At 40.9% G+C, this 17,343-nt stretch overlaps 1 protein-coding gene across 22 annotated transcripts in view; it reads right to left on the bottom strand.

Moving 5' to 3' along the window:
- Window positions 1-17,343, bottom strand: part of TNS3 (tensin 3) — a 215,213-nt gene that overhangs the window by 24,380 nt on the left and 173,490 nt on the right. For all 22 annotated transcript variants that reach the window (XM_030236610.2, XM_018918255.3, XM_050970797.1 and 19 more), the window contains 3 exons: window positions 5,123-5,294; window positions 2,087-2,727; window positions 1,375-1,461 (listed from right to left, as the gene is read on the bottom strand). In XM_030236610.2, coding sequence (XP_030092470.2) covers window positions 1,375-1,461; window positions 2,087-2,727; window positions 5,123-5,294 — 900 coding nt within the window. The remainder of the gene's footprint in view (window positions 1-1,374; window positions 1,462-2,086; window positions 2,728-5,122; window positions 5,295-17,343) is intronic.

Here is a 17,343-nt window from a genome sequence, read left to right as displayed (position 1 = left end):
GAGGGGTGATATATTTCTACTTAATCTGTTCCCACAACCTCTTTTTCTATTTCTTTCTCTTTCTCTCTCATTTACTGTCAAATAAAATATATTAATTTTTTGGTATCAACATTTAACCTTGTTTAGTTTTAGTCTCATTTCACAGAATATTCAAACCTGAAGTTTCTATCCGGAATCCACAGAGAGCTCGCTTTGCTCCTCTATGATTAGTGGATTGTAACGAGCACCCAGCATGCTTATGTATGTACTGTTGTAGGGACAGTGTGTAAGTTCACAGAATCATGGAAGAATGGCCAGGATTGGAATGAACCTTTAAATCATCTACTTCCAATGCTCCTGCCATGAACACCGACAACTTTCATTACACCAGAGCCATATCCAGCCTGGTCTAGAACATTTCTATGTCTGGAGGGCATCCCACAGCTGCTCTGGGCAGTCTCTTCCAGTGCCTCACAGTAAAGAATTTTTTTCTAATATTTAATCTAAACCTACTTTCAGTTTGAAACCATTTCACCTTGCCCTGTCACCACTACATGTTCTTCTAAAAAGTCCCTCTCCATCCTTCTTGTAGGCTCTACTCAGGTACTGAAAGGCTGCAATTAGGTCACTCTGAAGCTTTTCCTTCTCCAGACTGAAAAATCTCAATTCTCTGAGCCTTCCTCACAGGAAACATGCCCCATCCCTCTAATCAACTTTGTGGCCCTCCTCTGTACTCACTCCAACAGGTCATTGTCTTTTCCGTATGACAGATGCAGTACCCCACGTACTCTTAAGTATTAATTTTCACACAGGCAATGAAAGATTTCTTCAGTTTACTGAAAAATACATCTACATATAAAAGTGCTGTATCTGCAACATACATCATAAAGATGTTGTTCCATGGTAGTGACCTTTAAGAAACAATGTATGGCACTTGACATGGAAATTCAGACTACAAAATGACTGGTGGGTGAGGATGCCTTTGTGGTGACCTAGCTAATTAATTATTCTGAGATCATGTCAGAACAGCACACTTACACTCAGAAGATTTCAGAGAGCAGACAGCCATTTGGTGTTGTTTCATACATATCTGCCATTCAAAAATCTGCAGCTTCACACCAAAGAGCATTTGCAGCAGCTACCACAGTTAGATCTCTATTACTTCATAGTTAGTCCAGTTAGGTTAATAATTTGATTAACTGCATATTTTTCAGGACTATTTGACTGCCCTCCACACTCAAATTCAGCCTTTCAACAAAAGAAACAAGAGGGGTTGTCTATGGCCCTTCTAGGTTTTATATTTCTTTTAGAGATCAGGTATGTATCTAAAATCAAGACCTCACCAACTAGCCTTTCTATGAACATATGTGTCAGAATATTTATCAATTGATATACCTTGTTCTCTTGAAATATCTGGCTTATACCAGAACTTGGATGTGTCCTGAACAAATTTTACGGTCACATGTTTATCAGCTGTGTTTTCTGTGAAATAAAAAGGAAAAAAAGTCAAGAATTTTTTAAAATACAAAAGTGTTTTTACTTTTCTTTCCAACTTCCAATCACCATGATTACTCAAAAAACTCACCATTAGGACAGTTTAGAGAAACTGAGCTGTTTTAGAACCAGCAAATATAATAACGTAAACTAAGATTTTGAAAGCATGTATGTTTCATTTTGCAAAATCCTAAAATATTAAAATCTTTTCGTTATAAAGCTGCATTAAATACAAATTTCTCAACAGGGCCCAAAGAACACACATGTACATCTTTTACTTTTCTTGGCACAACTCTAAAAGGTACAGAGAGAAGCCAGCCTTTTTAAAAGAAATTGAACTCAACATCGATCCATTGTAATCTGACAGCTGAAAAGGTAAGCTGACCAATGGCTGGCTTCTAGGAAGCAGAGGAATAAATCTGAAGCCTTGTTTCCTGAATAATGCATCCAAAGACAGGGAACTGGCACCATTTACTGCAAACATTCAAGTCCTCTGTGCCATTTATATTCCATTACTTTTTTTTTCCCTCTCCACCTTTAAAACCCCTACAATTCTTTCTAGAAACTCATATAAAATCTAATGTATTTTGCATTTCTCTGATACAGAACCTACCTGGCACTGGGGAAGGGCTTAACATTTTTGAGAAATCTGGGAGGACATTTGGGAAGGGAATGCTAATTGTGCTTCCACTGTGAGGGCTAGAGAAGCCACTCGAAGAAGGTGACACAGAGCAAAAGGAACGTTCTCCTTCAGAGGACCTCTTCTTCTCTGGAAGAGGCGGTTGAGCATGTAGGTTCCCTCCATGGTGATCCAGAACTGCACTGTTCTGGCTGTTGTGTCCAGAGGCCACTGTAAGAAAGTTTTGTGACAAAAAGTCATTGTCATCAGCACTTGCCACTGATGAGCTCAGCGTTTTAGATATGCTAGTGCCGGCTATGCAGGCAGCTTGTGTCTCCTCTTGGGGGGAGCTACTGTCCCTGGTACCGGTGCTGTAGCTCAGGTAGGCATGGGCACTGCTGCTGATATCATGTTCTTGGTGTGGCTTTGCTGGTGAACTCTCCAGGTTGCTCAGGGTGACAACTTGCATTCCTGGAGTTTGGAAATGAGACAGGAGAGAGACATCCTGCACAGCACTTGAAAATTCAGAGGGCACAAGGTAACCTCCTGGCTGCCTGGTGTTTCCCACTGAAAACTGGGTTGACAGGGAAGCTTTAGAGCTGTTTTCAAGCCAAGGATATTCTGCAGCAGAAGAGCTGTCAAAAAAAAAAAAAAAAAAGCCAAAAATTGAACACAAAAACAAAACACCAGCCACATCATTCCCTTAAAACGTTACTGTACAACCCATACTTCAGTGGTCATTGAAAGAAATGTAACATGACACTCAGGACAAAAAAAAAGCCCAGGGTGCTCATTGAAAATATGCTGGACCAGGTAATGCAGCTAGATCAAGGGATTCCAACCTCACCCTGACCAGTAACTTCTTCAATGTACATCCATTATGCTCTATCTTATCTCACCCTCCACCCAGCCATGTTGATGGGACAGTTTCTGAGTTTGCACGGTAAACCAGTTCATTAAATTAATGACAGCTAAAAATACTTCTCCCTGCTTGAGGGGTTTAATTTTAATATGAATCAGTTTAGTAAAGCTGTTTGCAGCACTGCATCACATACAGCTGTGCTGATGAGCAGAAGTGCTACCTGAAAAATGACAATAGGAGGCAACAATTTCTTATGCCAAAGCTGCAGAGAGGTAGAGGTTTATGGAAGAAACATGACACGGCCATACCAGCTCTTGCATGCAGAGTGTCTTAGGCTCACCAGGATAAAAATGAAAAATAAATGGGCTGAGGAGGTGGTTATGCACCATCACACAACAAACTATGATAATGGTAAGAACACAGTTCACAAGGAATAAGTTGCAGACCAGATCTACTTAAATACAATTTATATTAAAAACAAACAAAACAAAAAAAAAAAAAAAAAAAAAAAGAGAGAAGGCAGGTCTAGTGGTTAATTTATTAGACAGTGGAAAAGCTCTTATTTATAGAATTCAATATTTCAACAGTAAACATTCTCTTTTTCTACTGCGTAGCAATTCTACCTGTTCAAGTAAAAAATAAAAAAAAAGTCCTCCCAAACAAAAGAAATCTGATAAAATCTTTTGATAAAAGTTTGAGCTGTCTCCTTGCTTCTGAAAATGAAATGCCCTTAGGCTGTAGCTGGAAAAGATTACTAATATTACCAAATCCAGAGAGAACAAACTCATTGTGAACTGCAAAGAGAAAAAGCTGACATAAGATATACATCGAAAAAGAAAGGATTTTTAATTAAAAGAGAGTTGTGGAAATGAATGCCAGTAGATTTAAACAGCTCAAATTAGAAAGAGCATTAAAGAAATGGAAGGTAAGCATACTGAAGAAGACATTACTGCAAGTAAAAACCTTTCCTCTAGAGCTGTGGCTATCTTCTAGGTGAAATAAAAAAAAATCATAGAAAAAATATTTAGAAAGAAGCAAACAAAATTTTCTAGATAAAAGTCTGACATAGGAATGTAAACTTGATAATGACTGAATTGCCTGATAAGCTTTTAATACATATCCACTTGTAACTGTTACACTGCCTCTTCTGCAGCAAATACCAAAATATTTTGTTCCATCTTACGGTTCACATTTGTAATCACAAAACCAAAACATTCTTTCACAGTCTCAGTACCGACTGAAAATGAAACCGATTAGATTGGAAGATAAATAAAAGATAAATAGGAAAAGACATACTTGAAGTACTGACACACTGACACTCCCACCAGAAGCATTCCAAAATACTTACTGAGAAAAAGGAGCCAAATAGCTAAAAACAAGAATATGATAATTAGCCAGAAAGGAATGTTTTTGCAGAGAGACAGACAAGGTAACTTCTTCAGGTCTAATGCACCACCTTGTCTATTGAGTAAACATAGCACACAGCTAATGACTGATCATGCATTGCTATGGTCTTCTGACCATTCTAACTAGGGACTCCTTGTTTGTTTGCTGTTTCTTGCCATTTCTTAGCTTATGCTGTAAGCTCCTCTGGACAAGAACTACTTTGTAAATTTATACAGTTCGCACTATTGTACAGAGCCCCACATGTTTACCACAATCTAACTATAAAACAATAAAATTTCTAAGCCTGCTGATCAGTTGAAAGGTAATCAGCTATACACTACCAAAGCAAATCTACTGACATTTTACTGACTAAAAACATGTCTGCAGTGAGAAGAGTGCTCCCTTTCTCTCATATACAGCTTATTCCAATGTGAATTTTCATGACATGGCTTTAAGTTAAACATCAGAGACACCAGTTAAGCACACAGAAAAATAAACATGAGCTTATATATGAGCTATATTTATGTGCTAGCACAAATAACATAATTGAGCTCAAAAATTCTATTTGTCTTCTCACTTATCTTCAAAGCTAATTGTGTTCCTCACATAAAAGTAACACCTCTGTATGTGTTAAAATCCATCCAATGGACTCCAACATTAAACGTCACAATCCACCTCAAAGTTTTTAGAAAATGATCTGCAGTGAAGATGCAAGCATAATGTCTTGTCTGGGAACCATCATTATGAGAACTAAACATTGATGTAGAAGAATCTTTTCCTACCTTTCTGCCCCTGGGATAGGACTGCTATTTGCAACTGTACATGAAGATGCAAAACAGCGCTGAAAAGAGGGATCAGTCTGCATGTTGGCCCTCAGCATAGAAGAGTTAGTGCCCACGGTGCCATCAGACATCACCACAGGGAGGTTAATGGCTTCCATGTAACTTTGAGATTCTGCAGCAAAGAAAACAAAGTAAATGCAAATTTAAAAACAACATGCATTTCTATGAACCTTGTACTGAAAAATGTGTTCATAACATAGCTTGGTTTTCTCTTAGTAAGATTATAAGGAAGATTTTTTGTTTGTTTTTGCAGTTGATATTATTTCACAAAATGAGTTTTCAGCTCATGATTGCTGAAAACATCCAGCAGGTCAAATAGCAGAGGGAATAGAGATTACAGAATTGCTACACTCAAACTATTTGATCACTTCTCCAGAATACGTTCTATAGCCCTAAAGATGAGAATGGACTGTTTGTTCCAAGATGCTTTGCATTTCACAGTCCACAGTGCTAATCAGGTATGTCTAGTCAAGTTCACCATTTGCACTTAAAATACCAATAGAAAACTGGGTGTCCTGGTCCCAGCCACTACAGAACTAATTTTTGCAGTAGGCCAGCACCTGGAGTTATTGTATACCACCTCATATCATTGCTGGGGGTGGGGGGAAGGGAGTCTCTTCCAGGGAGAAAAGGTCCCTTCTGGTTAAGAAAGCATGGTGGAGGGAACAGGTGGTGGTAGTAGCAAGCTGGAGGGTCTCAGGGTAGGGCCCACTTGCTGAATGGAGCAGGGACCTGATGGATAAGGACAGAGATGACAGTGAGGTACAGCCTTCTTCATATCAGTCTTTATCAGTGAGACAGGCCTTTGGGAACCTCAAGCCCCTGAGAACACAGGAAAAATCAGGATCAAAACATACCCTCAGCAGAGGAGGACTAAGCAAAGGAGAACTAAAACAAACTGGACATATTTGAGTCCATTGGGGACTGAGAGGTTGAACACATGAGAGCTGAGGGAGCTGGTTGATACCCTGCAAGACATTCTCGATAATCTTTAAAAGGTCTCCATGACCTTTTGGAGAGATTCTTAAGAACAAGAAGGGAGCAATTTTCACTCATTGCTCTAAGAAAGGTATGAAGGATGATCCAAAGAATTGCAGGCTTGGTTAACATAACCCCAGTCTCTGGAAAGGTGATGGAGCAACTAACCCTGGAAACCACTTCCAAACACATGGCAGAAAAAGGATTGAGAATTGTCAGCATGAATTTACAAAGCAGGAATCATGCATATCCACCGAGAACTTTCCTCAGTAAACTGACTAGCTAAGTGGCCAAGGGAAAAGCAGTGGATGTTGCTTATTTTTACTTTAGTAAGGTTTTTGTCTTGGTCTTCCATAACATCCTCATAAACATACTGATAAAACAAGGGTTAGATAAGTGGAAGTGAGATCTAATAAAAACTGCCTGAATATCTGGGCCCAGAGGCTTGTGATCAGCTGCAGCAAGTTCACTAGAAGGCAAGTCATAGCATTATACCCTGATACTATGACCAGTAGTTTTCAACATCCTTCATTAACAACATGATAATAGGATAAAGTTTCAACATCAAGTTTTGCAGACAACAGAAAACTGTTATTGACAAACCAGATGGTTGTGCTGCTATTCAGATGTGGGAGAAATGGGAAAAAAGGAATCTCAAATTCAACAAGAAGAAATAGGAAATTGTAAGTTTCCTATTTAATCTAAGAAGAAAAGAAATCTTAAGTTCAACAAGAAGAAATACAAACTCCTGCAACTGAGAAGGAATAATCCGTGCACATGTTGGGATGGACTGGCTGGAGACAGTTCTGTGGAGAAGGACTTGGTGGTTCTCATGGACAATGAGCTGACCAGGAGCCAGCAATACAACTCCACAGCAAAGGTGGGCAATAGCATCTCGGCTAGCATCACAAGGTCCTGCCAGCAGATCAAGGGAGGTGATCCTTCCTCCCTGCTTAGCATTAAAGGCCACATGTGAAGCTCTGTGCCTATTTATGGGCTCATCAGTACACGAGAGACAGGGATTTGCTTGAACAAGTCCAGCACAAGGTCACAAAGACACCATCACTGGGACTGAAGCATCTTTTATAGAAGCAAGGGCTTAGTCCCAGACAGCTGGGACTGTACAGCCTGGAGAAAAGAAAGCTCAGGGGTAAATTATCAGTGTCTATATAAACCTGGTGTGAAGGCATGAAGGTGCCTTCTGCTCACAGGATGAGAAAAGGACACAACAAAAGGGGTTTAAAGTTTAGCAGCACAGAGCAGCACATGGTTTACCTCTGGTGTTGGTTTTGTCCAGGATAGAGTTAACTTTCTTCACAGAGGCTGGTATGTGACTGTTTTGGATTTGTGCTTAACACAGTAATGATAACACAGAGATATTTTTGTTATTGCTGAGCAAGGCTCACACAGAGCCAAGGCCTTTCCTGCCTTTCATACTGCCACACTGGCAAGGCAGTTGGAGGTGCACGGGAGGCTGGGAGGAGACAGCCAGGACAGGTGACCCCCACTGACCAGAAGGATATTCCAGATCACATGACATCATGGTCAGCATACAAAATGGGAGGAGGAAGGGGAGGACATTTGGAGTGATGGTGTTTGTCTTCCTAAGTGACCGTTACATGTGATGATGGGCTCTGCTCTCCTGAGGATAGCTGAACATCTGGCTGCCCATGGGAAGAAGTCATTCTTTGTTCTGTGTTGCTTTTGTGTATGGAGCTTTTGCTTTCCCTCTTAAACTATCTTCATCTCAACCCATGAGTTTTCTATCTTTTACCTTTCCAATTCTCTCCCCAATCATAGGGGCTGGAGAGAGCTTAGCAACTGCACTGGGCTTGGCAACTGGCTAGGCTTAAACCATGACACCTGTGCAGCTACAGTTTTCAGGTGTGACTCTGTTCACGCCACAAAGACAAAGAAGCAAAACAACTGTAACCTTTATTTCCTAACAGCCTGCAAACAGCACCAGACTGAAATATGAAATATGTTAAACTTAATTATACTGCACATAGATACTATAGGATACAGTTAAAACAGATGCATTTAGATGAGGAATAATGTGGATGCTATTACTGCAGAGCTTTATACAGGACCAGTTTCACCCCGTTTTTCAGAGGTACACAGAGGTACCAGTCAAGCCCTAATGGAGATTACATTTAATTATTCTGTATTAGTATTAAAAAGTCAACACCTATTCACATAGCTCCAGGCTCAACCACACTATTTTCCACAATAGTTTACAATTCTACAAATGCCCATGCATCTGATTAGCTTTATTCACCTGAATAGCCCTACTGATCTCAACATTGGCAGGACTGAAACCCAGTAAGACAATCAGAGACGAAACAATCTCTAATTACTGTCTCTTGAGTTGATATACTTCCAAAGAATCAGGGAGGGGGAAAAAAAGAACCCAAAACCAAGGAAATCAGGGAATAAATCCACTCCTACAAAGAGTTAAGATCAAGTAATGCATTTTTTCCATAAGCAAATATTCCAAATGTAAAAAGCCACTGAAAACAAGTCAAAATGAATATTGTTTTCCCTTCAATTCATGGCAGAGCTTGGTTCTGCTATTACTTGAATGAGGAGTGTGCAAGGTACTTAAAAGATATGTCCGAGACAAAAAAATCTGCAAGTTAGTGCCCTGACTATTAACCATCTGAATTCATCACACAGCACACACTGATCAGAGCAACATTTAATTGGATGAGGAAAACAGAAAACCACCTTTTAACAAAAAATGTCTTTTAACTACACCATTACTTTAACAATATTCATAACAGCCACAGAAGTGAACTTTAGGAAATACTGCAGAAATGTTTCATGTGGAAGAGCTACCAAAATCTGAATCTGTATTTACCAGATCAGCTACATTACAGTCATCCTCATACTGGTGCAAATAAGAGTCAGACAAGCTGGTTTCACAAACCCATACTGGTCAACTTGATATACATAGTGTAATATGTAATACAAAGTAATTCATGCTTAAGGGAGAAAATGTATAAAATAAAAATTGTAAAATGGATTTAACATCCAACGACCACCTGGAGACAGATTACCACACTGGAATTACAAAACTCCTGGTGGCAGCAGGAGAAGAATGCTTTGTTAACTAATAAAAGAACATGGCTGGTGCAGAGATGGGCTTCCCCGGAACCATCAGGAACACCCAAGGAGGATCAGCACAGAATCATCAAGCAAGAGAACCGAAGTCTTCGAGAAACATAGGTCTGAATACGCGACTCCCCTGACCCGATCAGCGCCCGCCACTACCCAGGAAACAGCGATTGTCCAGCCCTGCACAGTAAAAAGAAACCTTGGTGCACATGCGGGGTTACACAAGAAATTGGGGCACCCCTGCCTCAGGCACAAAGAAATGTATCAAACAGCCCCGTCGGAGACAGCACTGGTGAACAGAGGGGGATCCAATGCGACAGAGGTCAGACCCAGGCTCACCCAGCGCCGATCCCGGGCTCGATGCTGTCTCTGGCTATGGATTTTGAGGACCGTGTTTTGGTCATGAAAATAAAATCTTTTGCGTTTATTAATTTGGCTCTCTTGTTGATCATTTATAACAGTGGGAAGACTACTAGAGCCTCTCCAGAAACACAACTTCGACAAATCTCCAGAGACCAGCATTTGGCAAAGTATCTCAAGTGCAACAGGCACCTCATCTCTGCACATGAACTTGCCCAGATGCTTCCCAATTACACTGCAGGTTGAGACAATTTTGCTTCTGAATTGCATTCCTCAGAGGAATAGGATTACAATCCCAAACTTATCTCCACATGCTTGCTTGTTTTCATGTCTCTGTGTCTCCTGATACCAGAATATAGGGGGAGTCACTGGAATCCACTTACCAAGAGTCTGGGGGCAAAGAGGGGAGTGGCACTCCCTCTGAAATAGCTTAAAATCTCTCACTCTAATAAGAGCACAACTACGTGCATAAGAGTTGGTCCAACAGATTTACACAGCAAATTCCACTTCTTCTACAGCACTTGCTGGAATAAAGGGACCAAGGTTTGATTCTTCCCTGTTTCAGGCCTTGGATTGCTGCTATTATCTTTAGAGCTTGAGGGAAGGACAGCTGTCATGTCACAGATGCATTTCACACCCCATTTTCACAGGTGTAAAATACTAAACATAGAGTGAAAAGCCACTGGCAGCCAGGCATCTAAATTGCACAAAAACCACAAACTCGGTACAACTCTTCCCAGGCTAGAAACAAGTATATCTTAAAGGAACTTCCCATGAAACCAGCCTTGTTTTTACTTCAATTAAAAACAAACTGGCTGGATACTTTGGCTATGTCTCCTCATTGTCTGATGCAGAGTTCACTGGTCAGCTGTTAACCCTTTATCTCACAGAATCAATAATTCTGCAATTTCATAGCTTCTACAGAATTAACTAGCCTGGCACATTTGACAGAAACCAAAGCATCACTGCTTCTTGTTTCAGGCCCCTACCATGCCATTTAGAGCTGTGAAAACACTGTCAATGTAAAAGTGCAGCTCCCTACTTCAAGAAGTGACACGACAAAGCCAGGATCATTCATGTTTCTATCTTTTCATGCACCCAGGTCAGATGTACATTTACTATCACTGATCATCATCTTTAAAGGAGGAGCTTAGAAAGGAGCTGGACTCTTTGCACCATACCCTACTGGAAAGTGACATTAAGAAAAGAATACTAATTGTGTCAACGTGCAAGGCACAAAAATATCCAGTTCACTCTTCTACTTGGCAGCAAGAGGTAAATCCTGTAGAAGTTGTTTTTTTTCAGTTGTGAGCAGAAACTGCTGGGTGTGCCGACCACACAGCAATATAAAGTAAGATCTTACAGATTAACCCATACTTTCATCTACTAAACCTATTGGAAGAAAGAAGAAAAAGGAAGCCGAAAAAAACCCCAAAACCAACCAACCAAAAATCCCCACAAAACAAAACCCCCAAACAAACAACCAAACAAACCAAAAAAAAAAAAAAAAAAAAAAAAAAAAAAAAAAAAAATCAAACCTACTGGGAAAGGAAAAAACCCAGAGTAGCTCAACCCACACTATGGTCCAGATAAAAGACAGGTAACAACATTCAGTCATTTCACTACCATACCTGGTATTTTTGTAGGTTTTCATACGTTTCAAACTTTGTAATACTTTTTGTGAGAAGGTGTTAGTTAATGTGGATTGTATCAGCTTGAAAACTCAAGTAAAGATCCTCAGTTACATCTTCTGGGGAAAGGGAGCCTAAAGTCAGTATTCTGCTTCCAAAACACCGAGCTCATTACCTCACAACTATCTGAGGCTACTATAAAAGCCGAATGGACAGAGAAAATAATACTGCTCTGAAATAAGCCAAAGTAATGGCCCACTTGAGCCAGGTAACAAACTAATGCTTTTCCAAGTCTATTTGCACTGTAAGATTCTTACAGGTTATCTATCTTCTCTTTCACTCCCTTGCTTTTCCAAATGCAAAGGTGCCAAAAAAGGTAAGAGAGACCAGCAGTCTCTCCTGCTTTCGGCCAAAGTACTAACTCTACTGAAATTCTGACCTTTTAAACTTGCTACATTCTGCTTCCAATTTCCCTAAAATACAGTGAACCAAATTATTCCCTTATATAAAACCCATCAACTTTGGTCACACTGTTCCTTCCCTTTCACAGAATATGTGGAAATCAATAAAGGATGCCTAAAGTCTTGTCTTTTATAACTTCAGATACGAGGGGATGGAATAACTTTTTTGTATCTTTTGTTCAGTACATGGTTTCCTATTCAATGTTAAGTAGCTCCACTCCTCATTTAGAAAGAGTACATGTCATGTACCAACATGGAGACACCTTCAGTTCCCACACTTCCCAAAAACCCACTAATACCAAGCAGAGAAAATGTCACAGGATTTTTCATGTTTGTGAAGGAAAAGACAAAATTACTATTGCTAGGAGATTCTCCTAATGCCTGTTTTGAGTGGACCAACTCTCTTCGCAAATAATCAGTCAGGCTGAACCTGGGGCAAGTCATTAACACAGTGGCTCTAGCATCCAGGCATTAACCTCTCTGCACAAAAGAAGGTCAGCTTTAGTTGCTTCATCCGAGAAGAATCTCAGTGGAATATGTATTACATACTTGGATATTACAGAAAATACAACAATGGCGTGACTGACAATCTCAGAAATAAAACAGCCCATCTGGAGAGGCAGACAAATATTTCTCAGGGACGTTTATTTGGTGAAGAAAAAACACATTTAACAGTTAGAACCCAAATTGCTAATAATTAAATGTAATGTACACTACAGTACTGAAGGTTTTTAACTTCATGCAATTATTTATTGTGTGCATTTAGAAAGCGTTCACTGTTTTTTGAGAGCCTGTCAAATGAATTTAGAATTAAAAAAAAAAAAAAAAAAATCATTCTTGCCTTATGCCCTAAAGAGAGCTGTAAAGAGAGCTGTCACCCCTTGAGGAAACATCCTTGGCACAGCAGCCTTCCCTAGCCAGCACTAGGTGAGGAAGGCTGGCATTTCACCACCCTCAGGGGAGACTCTGGCCTGCCAGCAAGATGCATGACAGAAGTGGGGGCGTATTGCTACATTCCTGTGTTCTGCAAGCTCTAGCTCCCTAACAGCCTGCCAGTGGCAGCCATATGCAGCCTCTGAAGCTATGCCAGGTGTCAGCTTATCTCCAGACAACCACAGGCTGACACGATTAACAGCATTTACCCTCTGCACATCGATCAGAATATGAAGTATGATTCACCAGACCACACTTTACCCCATCCTAAAGCCCTAAGACCTGTACTATATGGCTTCTTTTCTGAGAAAATAGGTAGACCGTTTTACAGGTAACTTGGTATCATACATGCATTCAAACAACAAAATACAAATAACTCCTATTTGCTCAGCATAATAACAATAAAGCATCTTGAAAGCAGTAAAATCCTTATCATGACTTTCTGAAAGGCTTTCTTATACTAATTCATTTCATTCTCCCAAGTAGTACCAGGGGAAGAAAAGAAACTTCCCCAAGGACTAAAGCAATCAGTTGCATATATCTTTTAATGTATTTGAAAAGATCTTGCAGATGCTGTGCTACTGACTTTAAGCAAGCTTTGCTGTCTTAGGAATGCAAATCAGCTGCAGAGGCATGTCCTCAAGACTTCCAGATCACATGTAACATAAAATGTGATTAAAACACTCTTTAGGAGAGAATCATTATCAGTACATAACACATAAACATGAGAATCCCTATTCTGTCTCTATGTACAGCAGCTCACTCAGTAGTGGGAAAAAAAAATCAAATAAAACAATTAGAAACTAACATGTCCACATTAAGTTTACACAGCAAATTAGTAAAATGCTTTTAGAGACGGACCATTCCACTCTTATCATGGTTCATCTCGTAATAGAATTTCAGACACATGGCTGAATACGACAATTTTCATCAAACCATACAATTAAATTGCAATAGTTTTAGAGAAGAAAAAAGAACCTATGAAACATGCATATAGTAACTTCTAATGAACAGCAATACTTTTTCAGGAAGAATGCATTGAAAGACCAAGCACTGTTCAAGAAAAGAGTAAATATCAGCAATGGGCTCCCAAGTTCATTATCCATTAAAATAGCTTGAAATGTTGGAGATGCAGGTCTAAGCTGTGTCTGTGCTGAACTGAAAAGCGCCACTCATGTCTACCGACAAAATACACTGCAAAGCCAAAGGAAAGGAGACAAGGGTGAAGGTAGAGAGGGCAAACTGAGCGAAAGAAGAAGGGACAGAGCTTGGGCCTGACTTTCTGACACTTCTGAGAAGCAAGCACAAAGACTCTGTGACATTTCCTATTTTATGACCCTATATACTTCTTCTAAGGTGAAAGAGTGACAAAGAAGGAATTAAAACTCCCCTTTTTCTGGTCTCAGTCCCGTTGCCTGTTGCCACGGGAAACCAGAGAGGTCCCAGTATGCAGCTTTTGATGTCTGAGGCATACTTGCCTCATAGAACAAATGGAAGCAATCAAACTGATGTTTGGACCTTCTATCAAAACTCTCACTTTGGTCCTGTTCTTCTGCTGTGAGAAAAATTCTGCCTGAATGTGACAATCTTCAACCTGTTCATTTTTCTAGTCACTTGCCTGCAACAAAATGCTGAAACCCAGCTCACTGCGGCCTGAATAGCAAAAGTGAGGGCTGTTTTTTTGATTTACAAGCAGTATACCTAGACCATTTTATTTTAAAACCAGAAAATCCTGACTTTTCAAAGGCTGTTTTTAATAATCTGAAATTGATACTGGTAAAAATAAACTCAGTTCAGTTTATCTTCAGTGTTGTTCAGTATCTCAAAACACGCAACTGAGAAGTCTTGCATTTTTTTCTTGGTCTGTCTCTCACTGTGATTCAGTAACTCTCCTTTTAGGGTTGCAGTCCTTACCCAACCATGTGCTGATACTGTCTGAATAGAAAAATTGTTTGCATTAAGGCTGTAGGAACCAGGCTGCATCTGCATTCTGCTGCATCCTGTACACTGTACCACGCAACAGCTGGCTACTCTAAGACTCTATTAGATTTTCAAGGAAAATTCAGATCTGAAGTTAGAGAGTGTTCTACATGTATTACACAAATACACTTTGTCTTGGATGCACAAATTAGACCAATTACCCTTCCAGTGCTAATGGCAAAATAAAGTGTTTTTCTCACTAATCTTGAAAGCAGAAAATGCCATATTCCTCATATAAGAAAGACTCATGTTTACAAAATCTTACAACTTCCATGTTTTTGAAAAGAAATTCAGTGCTGCTTTAACATTACTAAAAATTCCTCAAGAGAGGAAAAAGACTCAGCCCGGACAAATTTTCTTCTACGTAGACAGAAATTATGTATACTCCAGGCAGCCCTCACTTCTTCTACTTTTGAAAAAGACCCACCACGGCACACAAAAAATTACAGGGCTTCCTCTGCAGGAAAGTGACCAGACAAAACTCTCGAGCCCTGCCTCATGTCCTCAGTCATTGTCAGCGATTGCAGAAAACTCTCACACTGACAGAACTCCTTGTCTGCGAACCTTTTTAGTTTCTGGGCAGACTCCCAACGTTGTTACATGACTACAAAAGGCGTAACTCCTCCTCCCCCTTAATTTCTACAGAGCTCGCAGCAGCAGCAGGCCGCAGGCTACGTGTGCTCCCGGCTCCCACCCCGCACCCGCAGCGGCCCCTGCCTGAGGCTGCTTCGCTTTAGGGAGCTCCCGCCGCCCTCCCCTTTCCCGGGGTCACGTTTCGCCGCCGCTGCGGCCAGCGCGACCAGCCAAACGCAAGACCAACCCACAAAACGAGTTCTCAGACTTAGGAAGACGCCCTAAACAGGGGCGCGGGGAATCGCAAACCTACCTACGGAAGCCATCGCGACAGCTGCTCTCCCACGGGGCTGTGCGAAATCCTCCTTCCCTCCCTCCGTGCCTCATGCTGCCCGAGGCTCACAGAATCCCGGCGGCGGGGCGCGCCAGCCCGCCACGCAGAGACCTGGGAAAAGCTACTGCCCGCATCTGCCAGCACCCGCCACTCTCCCTCGCGTGTTAGAACTTCACCGCAAAGTGGGTTCCAGGGTCTGCGGCGAGAGAAGCACAGGCTCCCTTGTCTCAATACAGCCTCCCAGACGAAGAATGGCCAAGAGTTCACTTCATCCAGGCAGAAAGTAATTCCCCGATAGTTGTTAGATTAGTCTTCCCGCTCGCTCTTCAGCTCGACTGCCCATTCAGTGTATGCCTGCTGTGCTGACTCCACCTCATCTGCCTTTGACTCGTTCCCCCCGCTTTCCCCGCCCGGCTCTCACCGCCTCTTCCACGCAGAGCGCCGCTCCCAGCGGGTCCTGCGCTCCGCGCAGCGCCGCGGGGGCGGAGAGCGAGCGGCCGGCACTCGAACCGGGGAGACTGGGAGCTTGGGCTGGGGGGAGGGGTTGGGTGTGCTGGTATTTGGTTAATTTTGGGAGTTTTGTTGAGTGCTGGGGGGAGGGTGTTGTTCTTCCCCTGCCACTTCATTTGACCTCACTTATTTTGTTTCTTTCAGAGAGGTGCAAGACACGAAACCGAGAATTGTCAGATCAGTGCTTTTTAATGTTGACCAAAGCCCAGCTACTCCATTACAACAAAGTGACCCTACACTCTTGGATAAATTTAGCATCCAGAGCTCTGAATAAAGTTTTACTGCTTCCCAAGATTACAAAACACGTATAGCCTTATCGTGTTGCATTCAACATCCCCCTAGCATTGTTCTGAGCGTGTTTTATTCACAGGTCAGGAAGACGAGTGGAAACCCTGCAGCTCCGCAATGAGCAGCACATTTCCTTTTCAGATTGTTCATCAGTGCCCAGCACACTGTATTTTCTGAAGGGATCACTGCAGGAAATTACTAGATCTAGACGGAAACAAATACAATCATTTAAAATTTTCCCATAATGAATTATTCTATTGCTTTCAAATTTCTACCGGCACCACGTTTTGAATGCATGTACTAAATTGTTTTGATAATATTAAAATACACAAGCTGGCTTGGTTATAGAGATGAGTACTGGTAAAGGAATTAATATTTTGCTTTCTTCCACAGACCATAATGTAAATCAAACTATTCCTTTATAAGAATATTCATTCCTACTACTGTTTTCCTTCATAGCAGCTGCTCCTATTAAGCACTTTGCATAAAGATTGCACTCAGAAGAGCCAAATAGCAAAGGTTAGTTGTGATATACACCATATCATCAGGTAAAAAGAAGAGAAAATCCTTGCCATGGGGTCAGAAGAGGTTATTATGCAGCAGTACATAAGTGACATCCGTTACTTTGAATATTTATTATACAAATACACTTTGTCTTGGATGCTTCCTGGCAGAGCCAGATGCAGGTAAAAACAAACTTCACACTTCTATAAAGAATAATGACTAGAGAAAATTTCTCTCCATAGAAATCATCCCTGTTTCTGCATAAAAAGCACCGTAATCACAGGAACTTTGGATATGTCATTCTTTTCCTGATTTTCAAATCTAGAAAGCTTTGCTTGTTTGGATATTTACACTTGCTGAATTAGAAGGGAACAAGAATAGTAACCTTTAACAAAGAAGATAACAAAGTAGTCTGCGATCACATAAGAAGAAGGCTGGTTAAGTAAGAAACTTACTTTCCAAAGTATTATAAGGATGTAATGTAAGCAGAAA

The sequence above is a fragment of the Serinus canaria genome, chromosome 2 (assembly GCF_022539315.1).
Source record: "Serinus canaria isolate serCan28SL12 chromosome 2, serCan2020, whole genome shotgun sequence".
Taxonomy (NCBI): domain Eukaryota; kingdom Metazoa; phylum Chordata; class Aves; order Passeriformes; family Fringillidae; genus Serinus; species Serinus canaria.
This window is presented reverse-complemented; position numbering and strand designations above follow the sequence as displayed.